This window comes from Sceloporus undulatus, chromosome 9 (genome assembly GCF_019175285.1).
Source record: "Sceloporus undulatus isolate JIND9_A2432 ecotype Alabama chromosome 9, SceUnd_v1.1, whole genome shotgun sequence".
Classification (NCBI taxonomy): domain Eukaryota; kingdom Metazoa; phylum Chordata; class Lepidosauria; order Squamata; family Phrynosomatidae; genus Sceloporus; species Sceloporus undulatus.
The window spans coordinates 24288831-24302096 of NC_056530.1; the positions used below are offsets into that span (position 1 = coordinate 24288831).

At 47.9% G+C, this 13266-nt stretch overlaps 1 protein-coding gene across 1 annotated transcript in view; it reads left to right on the forward strand.

Moving 5' to 3' along the window:
* LOC121915570 (carcinoembryonic antigen-related cell adhesion molecule 5-like) overlaps nucleotides 1-13215 on the forward strand; it is a 14950-nt gene extending 1735 nt beyond the window's left edge. Inside the window, exons 3-7 of the mRNA XM_042439903.1 lie at nucleotides 4243-4611; nucleotides 5409-5538; nucleotides 6191-6241; nucleotides 7510-7557; nucleotides 13002-13215. Coding sequence (XP_042295837.1) covers nucleotides 4243-4611; nucleotides 5409-5538; nucleotides 6191-6241; nucleotides 7510-7557; nucleotides 13002-13215 — 812 coding nt within the window. The remainder of the gene's footprint in view (nucleotides 1-4242; nucleotides 4612-5408; nucleotides 5539-6190; nucleotides 6242-7509; nucleotides 7558-13001) is intronic.
* Nucleotides 13216-13266: the final 51 nt, after the last annotated feature.

Consider the following 13266-nt stretch of genomic DNA (forward strand, 5'->3'; position numbering starts at 1 on the left):
TGTGTGTGTGTGTGTATTCCACTTTATCTCTGTCCCTGGAGACTTCTTCTCTCTCCTCTTTTGTATTGTGTCCTCCTTTCTATCCTGGACGTCTTTTACTCTTGCTTAATTCGGCTTTCACTCTCTCCTCTCTCTTAGGTCTGCAGCCTCTTGCCTCTGGGATCGTTTTCCTTTTCCCCTTTCTGTCCTTGTGTATCTATCCCCCCTGGGCTTTTGGATCCAGATCCTACCCACTAAACCCACTGCCTTCTCCCTCCTTTGATCGATTTGCAAACACACACACACACACACATAGATGAACAGACAACAGACAGCGCGCACACACATGATTAAATTATATATATATTATATATATATATATAATATTCGAATTTGAGGGAACCGAGCTGTTCCAGAGGAACTATGGGATGGCTCCCAAGACGCCCGGGAGCAATCTTCCCATTATTCTCCTTCTTCCTCATGGGGTGGCAAAAGCGAATTTGCGGAACCTTCTGAGAGGTTTGCCATTGACGTCCTCTGAGGCCGAGAGTTTGACTTGCCCAAGGACAGCAGTGTGCTCTATGCTGAGCAAGATTTGAACCTAGTCTTACCAAGACCAATGCTCAAACAGCACCAGCATTTGGAGGGGAGGGGGAGCTTTCTGTCCCAATCAATTAACAAATCCAAGGCATGCATAAATGAAAGTCTTTGCCCTGCTGGTGCAAAGAGAGCAGAGAAGGGGCCAACTGGATCTCCGAGAAGGTTTCCAAATCCAGAGAAGGAACAGAGAAGGACCAATCCTCAGAAGATCCACAACAAGGACAAGGTTCCTAGGAGAATACATCCTCAGAGAACCAGGACCATGTCAATGGCTTGCAAAACCAGTGCTTGACTGCTTGCAAACAGGCCAGTGGCCTGTGAGCTGTTGCAACAAGGGGTGTTCAAAAGGGGGGTACCAAGATATTGGTATGAAAGATACCATAGGTCTACACCCTCATTTTCACAAGCATTTTTCCCTCTCTCTCTTTCTCTAGAAGGCGTGAAGAACGGAAGATGCCCAGAAGCGATCTCTGGAGCACCATTGCTGGGATTTTATTGGTTCAGTTGCTGCAAGCACTTTGTTGTCTGGCTTCTTACAATGCTCCACCTCGAAGAGTAATACCATTTCTTTATTTCATGCTTCCACAAGCCACAGATTTAAGTGTTATTTGTTTTTTTAAAGTAAATGCATTTGGAAGGGTTTTTTCCCCCTAATTTCCTCAGAGCTGTTGTTCTCCACATAAGAACTTTTGCCTATGGACACACTGCGATCTGCTTGGCCACATGTCCCCTGTTTTCACTGTGAAGCGTTGGTTGGGCATGGCATGTCTCTGGCTCTGTTTTCCATTTGCTATTCTGGAATGGTTCTCTTCCAGGTAAAGGAATAAACACCCCCTTCTAATGTATTGGAACAGCCTCAACCATCCAGGACTATGCGTCTCCTTCTTAAGGAGGAGAGACGCTCCATCTCTGTTGGAAACCATGATGAAAACAATGCTCCCCTTACTCTCCTTATTGCCCACCTTGCGCCACATAGAACCCCGAGGACAGAAAGACAACACGCATTTGCACACCCGGCCCATAAATGTGCTCCAAAATAAACGTCCGCAAAATCAGTTTTTTGTCTGTGCACAATATTATTTTTAATTTATACTTTTAGGGATTGCGCCACAGTTTTTTCCACCCCGATCACACAACTCTTGCGAACGAAGGATTGTGACGGAAGAAAAAGCAAAACATTTATTGTATTTTTCCCCCACATTAAGCATCAAAACAAATAATTAGTGGAGGGGAAGCACAATAACAGACATAAGTGTGTGCATGTGTGTGACAGTAAAATAAGCAACAGAACCCTCCCCTGCAAGGTAAGTTTTCTTCCAGCAGGGACCCCTGCAAATCTTCCTGCCCTTACCCCCCACAATAGGCCCCTCTCCCTCAAAGTTGACCATCCCTGAGGGCTTTGCTTATGACCTTGTGTGGCCTGAGTTTCACAATGGGGAGGGTGGGGGCTTGACCCGGCAAAGGAGAGGAGGGGTGGCTCAGCTGGGGGCATCCCAGGCCCTGGGGGGGATGGCATGGGAGAAGCCGGAGTCCATGCACACCAAGCGTCGCCCAGATGCAAAGCCATCCCATCCCAGCAGGGTATCAAGTAGACGCTCCTCAAGATCATGGCCATGCTTCTAGTAGGTGAGACTAGGCTTGGGGTCGGGGTTTGGTTAGGCCGAGGGATAATCCGGGAGGAGGAGGGATCCTGGTGGTGTGGTGTGTGTGGTGGTGTGTTGTGTTGTGTGTGTCAATTCACATTTAAAATAGAATGTCCCAGGTATCTGCTAGGTTTAGTTTCCAGGGCCCCATGGATGCTCAAGTCCCGCCAAAACAATGGATATTTAAAATGTTCCCCATATAGATGGCAAATCAAGTTTGCCTTTGGGAATTTATATGCATTACTCAAGGGTCAAAGGCACTGGCCTCTGTGGGTCACAAGATCGCAGGTGGGAATTTCGAGACCAGGGTGCCGCATGATGGGTGACTCCCTCTAGCTAGCCCCAGCTTCGCAACCTAGCAGTTTGAAGCATGCAAATGCAATAGATAGAGAGTACCGCTCTGGTGGGAATGAAACGATCTTGACAGCGCTGCTCTTGGCTTAGAAGCGTAGATGAGCACCGGAATACGACGTGACAACCTTGTCAATGGAGAAATACCTTTACACACACACACACCACCCACACACATCAATCTTTGTTTTGAGAGAACATATAATTCCTCTTAGGAAACAGCATCCATAAGAACTGAGGCTTCCATGACTTTAGTATAATTGATATTAGAGGGCAGAGATTAATTTTGGTTCTTGTTTTAATAATTGCATTTTTATTTGTACAGTCCATAACTGAAATAAATGTGCCTGCTTTCTATCCCTTCCCTTATCGGGGGATCCATTCTGCGTATGGGGAAATCCGCACATGCTGCACCCCATTGAAAACAATGGGGCGCGTCTGCAGCGGTTGCATGCAGCATCCACGGGTGCATGCACCATATGTTAGATTGTCAATGTGCTTCAGAATCCAGCTCAAGCCACATATATGTGCAGGCACACTATTTTCAAGTCGGGATGGTTGAATTGATGGATAGGAACCCATGGAAGGGAGGGTCTGGCTGTTGTTGTTAGTTGTTTGTGTGCCCAAGTCACCTGCCTTATGGCAACCCTAAGGCAAACCTAAATGATTGGGTTTTCTTGGCACATTTCTTAGGTGTGGGTGGGTTTGCCATTGCCATCCTCTGAGACTGAGAGAGTGTGACCCGCCCAAAGCCACCCAGTGGGTTTGCATGGCCGAGCTGGGATTTGAACCCTGGCCTCCAGAGTCCTAGGCCAATGTTCAAACCACTACGCCACGCTGGTGTTCGGGCTGACTATACTGGGTTTCTTATTTTAAATAGTGGCTGTTTTACTATGATATTTTATATTTGGGAGAAGACCACTGGGAACTTAAGCAAGAGAGATGTTTCTCAAAGAAGGGAATAATCCTACTTGGTTTGCTTCTATGCAACTTCAGGAGAGATGTGATCAAGATAAGAGAGACTCAGCTGGAAAAAGTGGGAGCAAACGAGTTTCATTTAGAGCTGGTTAAGGATTATGTGGTTGAGAAAGTGTATTCTCAAATTCTATGGCTCACATCTGGCGCATGTTGACCATAGAGTTGCACTGAAGAACCAGAGATTCCTAGAAAGGTGTTGGGTGAGGGTTTTTTTTAAAAAGTGCTTATTTTATTGGTGGGTTTTCCACTTTCATGGGGGTCTTGCACCCCTAATGCCACCGAATGTAGAGGGCTCATTATATATATCCCAAAATGAATCGTATGACTGTATCTGGCTTAAATTAGCTGTTGTTCATTCATCCTTGTTGTTGTGTGCCTACCAGTCACTTCTGACTTACAGTGACCCTAAGGAGACCAATATGCGGTCTTCTTGGCAAGATTTTTCTAAGGAGGGTTGCCTTCCTCTGAATCTGGGACTCTGATCAATTCCTCGCTTGGCCATGAAAGCCCACTGGGTGACCATGGGCAAGCCACACACTCTCAGCCTCAGAAAAACCTTCATCTTAGGGTTGCCAAAAGCCGGAAACGACTTTTGAAAGTACACTTTCAATTTGGTAGCTGTCTTGTCATCCTCTGCCAGTGCCTCACTGGGACTGAACCCCGGTCTCTTCCATTCTTGACCCTCTCTAAGCCCACCTCTTGAGCTCTTCTTGCTTCGCGGTGACCCACGCTGCCAGGAACACGTCCATTGAGATCAAGCAAAAGCCAGACATGGTGGCTGTTGGGCAAGACGTCACCCTCTACCCAGGAGGCACCAAACCCATCCTCTCCTGCAAGTGGCTCCGAGGCGATAAGTTCAAGTATTTCGAGATCTTCCACTACCTGCTCTTCAACTCTTCCCTGGAGTACAAAGAGGCCTACACTGGCAAGGAGACCATTCACTCCGACTGCTCACTCCACATCAGGAATCTGAGCCTTTCGGACAGCAACTTCTATGCTGTCCACAAAAAGACCACCAAGAATGACACCGAAGTCGGGGTGCTGGCCCTACTGGTTCGGCGTAAGTGGTCAGAGGAGCTGCCCACCACTCCTCCTCCTCCTCCTCCTTTTCTTCTTCTTTTCCCCTTCCTCCCCTTCTTCCTCTTCTTTTTCTATTCTTCTTTTGATTCTTCCTCCTCTTCTTTTTCCTTTCCCTCTTTTTCTTCTTTTGCTTCCTCTTCCTTATCGTCTTCCTCCTCCTCCTCTTCTTTCACTTCATTTCACCTCCTCCTCCTCTTCTTCCTCTTCCTTCTTTTGCTTCCTCCTCCTCCTCCTCTCCGTTTTTATTTCCTTCCTTTTCTTCTTCCTCTTCTCTCTCCTCCTTTTTCCTTTTTCTCTTTCTCTTTTTCTTCTTCCTCTTCCTCCTCCTCCTCTTCTTTTTTCTTTCCCTCTTTTTCTTCTTCTGCGTCCTCTCCCTTTTCTTCTTCCTTCTAATTGATTCCCCCAACCACCATTGCTAAAACTGAACTTGCCACTTCATCTCCATAATAACCCCAGAGTTTGCACACCTGTCGCAATGCTCTCATGCGCCTGCTTGCAGAGCTGTGTCCCTGGACCCTCCACTCCATGCCTCTGGGGAACTCCACCCGACCTACAAACACTTGGGCTACAACTTCTTTGGCACAGTTAGCCATCCCCAGGGTGCTACCAGACCCCTTTGTACACTGGCATGCCAGAGGCACATGGCGGTGTCTTTGCGTCTTCCCACTAGTTTCCTGCATCACGTGGGGTAAAGTAGTGGTTGGTGGGAGCTATAGGGAATGGCACCAGGATCCCCCTTCCAAATGCTCACATCCTTTCCCTCCTTTTGGCTTCCAGCAAAAGTGGAACCAGAGTCAAGAGCTGCTCTCTCCCCCATAGCCACTCTTGGGGTTGTCGTTGGCTGCTTTGTTGGCCTCGGTTTCTTCGTTGGGCTTGTCGTATACCAGAGTGCGAGAAATGCTGAAAGGTAATGCTTATTTAGGGATGGAAATAATATTTGGGGGAAAAGATGGTTCTAAAATGTATTTTTAGTGTCAGGAAACTCTGATAAACACAATACTGGGCTGATGAGAATTTCCATCGCTCTGGAATCGTTCTGCACAAAATTGGCACATTGTTGTTGCTTTTTTCTTTTCCTAGGAAACAGTCTTTTCTGGGGAGGAAATAAATTTTCTGCCTAGGAATATTATTTTCTGCATAGAGAATGCTGGTTCCTGTCATCTTCTCTGCAAAACGGCCGCGTGTGACTTTTGTGCAGAGCAGGTCCTGAATTGTGATTATTGGGGCTGTACATACGGTGGGGAAACGCCGTTCCTCTTCTCTGTGTGTTGTTCCTGGAGCAGCCAAACCGCGCAGGAACGATGCGCAGCCAGAGGAATATCTAGGTCCTCCAATGCAACTCTATAGTCAACTTTAACTAAGAATATGGCTTTGCCTTTTCCAAGTTCTCAGGGAGAAGGACACCAAACACTTGGCTTTTCAGTTTTGCAAAAAGGGAAGGGGAGAGAGGAAGAGACAAATTTGAAAGAGAGACACTGGGATGGCGTTGGCTTGTGTAAATCAATAGCAAGGGGCTTCCACCCCCAAAACAACCCTGACTCTTTCTCCTTGCTCCTCAGCACTGCTTTCCCTGATACTTCTCGGAGCACCAGTCATCATTCTGAAACCCAGTACGTTGCTGAAGTTACAAATAAGATAAGTTACTAAGAGTGGAGGTGGATGGATGGGAAACTCTGGAGGGTCTCACTGCCAGCTTTCCGGCCCTGGGACTGGGGCTTTCTTGGCAAGGTTTGGCCAGAGAGGGTTTGCCATAGCCTTCGCCTGAGGCTGAGAGAGTGCGACTTGCCCAAGGCCACCCTGTGGGTTTCCATGGCTGAGCACATGGGATTCGAACCCTGGTCTCAGTCCAGCACTCAAACCACTACACCACAGTGGCTCATGCTCTCATGTATAGTTGTATCTATTATGTTTATGTTAAAATTAACAGAGTTGTCATTTTTATTTTCTTTAAAAATAATTGAAGCACTGCTCTGGGAGGGGACTAGAGAGGCCAGAAAATCTATGCGAGATATATATATATATATATATATATATATATCCTTCCACTGCCAAAGTCAATGTGATATATATATATATATATATTCCTTTCACCGCCATTTAATGGCCAGAAAATGTATGAGATAGATAGATAGATAGATAGATAGATAGATAGATAGATATATCCTTCCACCACCATTTAATGACCAGAAAATGTATGTGAGAGAGAGAGAGAGAGAGAGAGATCCTTGCGCCAGCATTTAATAGCTGTTGCAGCACCTCATAGGGTGTGACAGCTGCTGGGGAGGGTACCATGATGTACATGGAATCTAGGAGTGTATCTACACCGTAGAAATAATCCAGTTTGACCCCACTTTAAGTGCTGTAGATGCATTGTGTGCAATCCTAGGATTTGTAGTTTGGCAAGGTCTTTAGCCTTCTCTGCCAGAGAGTTCTAGTGTCCTTAAAAAGAAACCCTACAAATCCCAGGATCCTGTCGGATGGATGGAACCATGGCAGTGCAAGTGGTGTCCAACTGTAGCCTCCCTGCAGTGCAGGTGCACCATTGGTCAGGGATGTGGTCCAAAAGGGCCAAGGATACCACCAGGGAAGCAATGGCCCTCCATTCTTTTGTGAAGTAACTGTGAGGCTGTGGGAACGAGGGGGATATGAAGAACCTAGGGAAGTTACTTTTCTGGAGCACAACTCCTAGAATCCACCAACCAGCATGGCCAATGGCATGCGTCCATCAGGGCCTTGGTGGACTCTGGGCCTCACCTGAAGCATTCCTCCAAACTCTTCCTTTGCCCGAGGCTCTGGGGATATAGCAGGGAGAGGGAGGCTGGGTCCAGCTTTGTCTTGGGAGGCATTCATTCCTGAAGTTTCTTTTTCCCCCCCGCAGCGTTGTGAGTCAGCAGAGGCTAAGCGTGGTAGACCTCCCTCCACCTCAGTGAGTAGCGGACCTTTACAAGACAGGGCAACAAGAAGCCGGGAAGAGGTTGTGGAAGTTACCTCTCTCCCTGTCTCTTTTTGGACTATGATTCCCATTACCCCAAACAGCCTGGTCACTGATCACCAGGTATTTTGGGAACAGTTGTCTCCCAAGGGGCCATTTTTCCATGGTGACCCTAAGGCAACCCTACCATTGGGGTTTTCTGGGGCTGAAAGGATGTGACTTACCCAAAGGCACTCGGTGGGTTTCCATGGCTGAGCAAGCAAGCAATCAAGCCCTTGAGGTCTCTTCCAACTCTATGATCCTATGATTCTCTATGATTATCTCTTTTCTCCAGATGCAAACAAAAACCCATCAGTGATCCTTTTATTGGTCAACTGAAATGCACAATGTACTTGTTACAAGCTTTCAAAGCTCCATGGGCTTCTTCATCAGAACGTTTCAGTCCTGAGTAAAGATGGCATACTTAAAGTCCATTTGCATCTCAACAGGGACCCCTCTTTTGCAACCCAGTAGGTCTCCATTCCAGTGAGGCCTCTTTGTAGGCAGAGGACAATGGATTCCTCAAGAAGTCTCCATGCTTTTGCATCTTTTGCAGAGTTGGAGTCCAATGCTCAAACCACTATGCCATGCTGGCTCTCATGGCCCTGCCTTACCTCAATGGCCCTTATGCCCCCCCCACCGTGTCCTTTCCCTTCAAAAATGGAGGTTCTTGAGTTAGAAGTTTAGCAGAGATTTAGAAAAGTTGAGCGTTGCCAGTTTTCTTGGCAGCAAAGGCGTCTGCTGAGGATGCTTCTGGCTCAGTATTCTGTCCTCTGATTCTCAGCTGGTCCTTTTTGTTTCAGGTAAAAGTAAAAGATGATGATGATGATGATGATGATGATGATGATGATGAAGAAGATAAGATAGCCCTAGCCCAGAATATTGTCAGCATTCTAGTCTGGAAGAGCCTTGGACAAATCCGCACATCATCTGCCCCTCAAGAAAATAGAGATTGTGATGGAATAAGCAAGGATATTTGGATGGCTCTGATGCACCGCTGCCTCCATCCATCCAGCTCAACGGAGCAAAAAAGACCAATGCGTCTGCTGACAAAATTAAAGGCCTCCAGTGTCACCTCTGATCGTACTGTGCTTCTTTGACCGCCAGGACAGTTTTCTTCCCATGTTTCCCATGTTATTTCTTTCTTTTAGCAATGACAGCACCCACAATCCACCAGAAAGCATGGCCAAGACACTCTGAGGCTGCTTCCACGCTGCAGAACAAATGCCATTCGAGACGGCTTTAACTATGAGATTTTCACTCTCTGGGATTTATTGTTTGCTGTGGCACCAGAGCGCTCTGCTAGACAAAGCTGAAGGTCTCATAAAACTACAGGTCCCAGAATTCCATAGCATGGCGCCAGGGCAGTTAAAGCACTCTCAAACTGCATTCATCCTGCACTGTAGACGCAGCCGGAGAATTGTCCAAATAGTAAATTTTACAAGCTTGGAGAGAGCCAAGAAGAGAAATATATGAGTTCTTGACAGATCAGACCAGGGCTCTCCTTAAGCAAAGATGGTCAAGCGGAGACTATTGTCTTGGCCACTCAGGAGAAGGCAGGGATGTGGGAAAACAAGGATGCTATGAAAGCTAGAAAGTAGAAGAAAGAGGAAGACCACAAACCAGATGGGAGGTTCTTAGGGCAAGGGCTTCTTGCAGGCCCTGGCTGCAATGGAAGAGAGGGAGTCTTGGGAGGCGTCTCTTCCATGGAGTGACCACGAGGGGGAGCCCTGATTCAGAACGGCTCACAATAAAGCCGAATGGGGGCCGAGGGGGGACGAGAGAACTCCGGGCTGCTCCGGCTCGCTCCGGAGGGAATTCCCAGGCGGGGCCGTCTTCCTTCCTGCCGGAGGAAGGAAGGAAGGGGACAGGACGGAGGGCGTCTCCGTTGGTCCGCCAGGCCCCCAAAGGAGGAGGAGGAGAAGGCCCGCTCTCAGTCCCATTAGCCCAGGCGGAGGAGAGAGTCTGAGCCCAGGCAGGGAAGGAAGGAAGAGAAAAGGAAGGAAGGAAGGAGAGAGAGAGGAAGGAAGGAAGGAAGGGAAGGAGAAGGAAGGAGGAAGGAAGGAAGAGGAAGGAAGGAAGAAGAAGGAAGGAAGGAAGGGAAAGGAAGGAGAGAGAGAGAAAGGGGAAGGAGGAAGAGGAGAGAGGAAGGAGGGAGAGATGAAGAGAAGGAAAAGAAATAAAGAATGGAAAGGAAGGAAGGAGAGAGATTGGGGAGGAAGAAGGAAGGCTCCCGGGGCGCCTGCTGGGATGGGTCTGGCAGGTGGCTCCTGGGCCGCCCAGCTCCTGGCAGGTAAAAGGGGAAAGGAGGGCTCCCAAAGGAGGAGGAGAGGCCCCCTTCTTCCCAGCTCCTGGCTTGCCCTTGGCTCCCTGAAGGGAAGGCAACTCCCCGGCAGGGAAAGTGGGGGGGGGGGCTGGAGGCCCCCTGGCAATGGGGCTGCTTCGATGGAGAGTTCCTGCAGGGCAGAATAAAGGGCTGGACTAGATCAGGACCCTTCTGGGGATCTCTTCCAACGCTGGCATTCTGGGGTCTACAAATCTGGGCATTGCATGCATTCCTCCACACCTGTTAAGGCTCCTGGAAAAGCAGGAAAAGGACTTTTGAGATGAGTTCAGAAGCAGTGGGGTTCCGGACTTTTGCCTCAAAAGGATGCTTTGCTAGAAGTGACCCCCTTTCCCCCACTACAGCCCTCCATGCTGAGTTTTTGCTTCCTTGGGCTGGAGCCCAGAGTTGGACTACAAATATCATGCGGATCCACAGGACCAATCGAAGGAGAGAATGTCACCCCACAGAACACCAGCAACTGTCCCCAGCAAACTCCATTAGTTCCGTTGGTACCAAGGGACAGACCTGGCAAAAACCTCATCCTTATCTATTCCTCCCACCACTCACTTGGCAGACAACAGGACCTGGCTTCACTGGGCGAGAGACTGGAAACTCAGACTGCTCCCCCGAATCACAGATTTTAAAGAGACAAGCGACTCTGGAGTTATACACTTGAAATGGAGAGACCTGGGGCATTGGAAATGGGGACAGCAGACATTGTGGTCTCAGGTAGGTTTTAAAGCATTATCCATGCATCATTTATGAGAGCAGCCAACCTTCACTGATAGTTTTTGTGGGCTTTTCGGGCTATGAGTCCATACTCTAGAAAAGCTATATCCTGACATTTCACCTGCATCTGTGGCTGGCATCTTCAGAAAGAGCTGGCATGGAAGAGAGTATCACACGTAACTGTGTGACCCTGGGCTGGGAGGAGTGATCCCTATTGTTGATGGCAAGGCCTCAGGGTGGGAGGATATGCAAAGAGGATTTGTGTCTTGCCTTTTGAGCTGTTGACTCAGATATGCAAAATCATGTTCACCAATTGACCTAAAGCCATTTCATTATAGAAATCATTTGTGTGTGTGTGTGTAAAACTGGAAAACAGGGAAGTGACCTACTGCAGCTGCTGTGCCATAGGTATGGCTCTTCCTTGGCTTCAATCTCTAATCCATTGTTTGCTGGGGAAACCCCGATCCTGGGCGGTTTTCGCAGAATGCCAACAGCTGTCAGGCCAGAATGCTCAGGGAAGCCACTGAAACCTCAAACTTTAAGACAGCTTCAACAGGAAAGAACCAGCCCTAACCTTAGCAAAGTTTGGCTCCAAGTCCTGAAAAATACTAAAATCAAGACCCCAGTAAAATGCAAATGAAAAGCACCCGGGCCAGGGTTTTTCCTAGCAGACAATGGGTCCTGATTAACACAAATCTTCTTTGCATAGCCTCCCACCTGAGACTTTGCCATTCAACCACAGAACAATACGCAGATTAACGTGGAAATCACTCTCCCCCCCAGGATCACACAGTGGTGTGTTGTGTGGGTGTTGTGTGTAACACATCCCACTCTCTTCCATGCCAGCATTCTCTGAAAATGCCAGCCACAGATGATGGTGAAACGTCAGGAAACAAACTCTTCTAAGACATTGGCCATAGAGCCCCAAAAACCCACAAAAAAACCAGGATGCTGGCCATGAAACCCTCAACTTCTTCATTGAATTTTGAAGTCGCTCTGAGAGTTTTCCCCTGGTGAGTCTCACCCCTTTCCCACAATTCATTTCCCCCCAAGAAGGAGTTCTGGGAAAGAGTCTATTTTTGCATCACTGACGATGGGAGGCAACAACCTTCCTACTTCCACCTTCTAGCTATCAGATTTGGAAGTGAAATACTCTAACTCTAGATGCCCCTTTCATACACTTCAACTCAACCATACTAGTCCTTTCTTCTTAGTCCAGATGGTGTGATGACTCTGGAATGAAGGGAACAGTGCCTTGTGAATGTATGTGGTGGCTCAACAACACATTCGTGGCGCCACATCTGGGATGTAAAACTCTTGTGGTCTCAGACTCCAATGAAGACAAGTGGATTCAGGCTGGCAGAAATGAACAACATTTGGTGGAGAAAGTTAAAAAGAGTTCTTCATTGTGATGGAACTGTTATAGACCCAATGGCTAGGTTGGCACCTAAGGGTAACTCAGGCGTGGTTTGTTGAATTCTGGCCTTGTTTGTTCCAGTCCATCTTCACTAGCAAACCAGGTTTGTTAGCCAGCCATAGGCCACCATTAGAAGCCCTGGCTTGTTGTTGGCTTACAAAGCCCAGCTTTGTTTAAGTCATGCTGCCATTTGGGCTGAGCCCAGAAGTGTGGCTTATGTCGCAGTAGTTTTTCCCAATTTTTATGTGGAGTCAAATTTTCCCAAATTTATCTGGAGCCAGAACACTAATGACAAAGTTTAATTATGTCCTGACGTGGAGAAGAATGAAGGTGGTTTTGCCTAGCGTTCATTGGGAAAATTGGCTAATCCATGCCAATAATCACTTAAAGAAATTAGAGCAAATGGATGGACACTGCTGGCGTTGTGAAGCTGCCTAAAGCAAGTGTTGCCCAATGAAAGGCCTGTTCACATTGTCAAAGTGTGAGATGGGGGTCAGGTGAGTACGTTTTGCGCTGCTGAAGTGTGGAATGATCTCTCCATGCACAAGCAGCTTGTGCCACAGATCTTTACTAAGGGGGCTGAAAAGGCTTTGGAAAACAGGTTGTGGGTACAAATATGTGCATGTTCCAGCAACTTCTCCACCGTGGGTACAAGGACTAGGATGGTTGGGGGCATGGGCAGCATAAGAATGTATTGCAGGAGAGAGGAGGTGTCTGTCTGGCAATTAACGGAATCAGTACTTCAAGCAGGGCATCTGGGGGCAGGAGTTGGTCCCTGGTTGGATCACATGCCATGGTAAAGTAACCAAGGTATATTCCCTCTCTCTTGCATATGGATGGCACCAACTGTAATGCTCTGTCTTTTCCTTTGCCCCCATAGAGGTTGTGTCCAAGCCCACACTGTCTATCTCTTCCAACCTTCCCCAGAGAGCACAAGGACTCTCTTTCAACTAACTTGCAACACCAGGGCTACCGTGCCAATGTCCATCTGGCTCTTGAACGGGAACCAGTAGGAAGCAGCTCCGAATCCATTCTCCAACCAAATCGCACACTGGCCATTCAGCAGGTTCTCCCGCAGAACGACGGGAATTACCATGGCCAAGTCTCCAACAAAATGAGTGAGGGCTTAGGTTTCCTGTGATCGTGAGTATGTTGTTTCTAAGGGGGGGGGGGGGGGGGGGGAAGAGAAGAG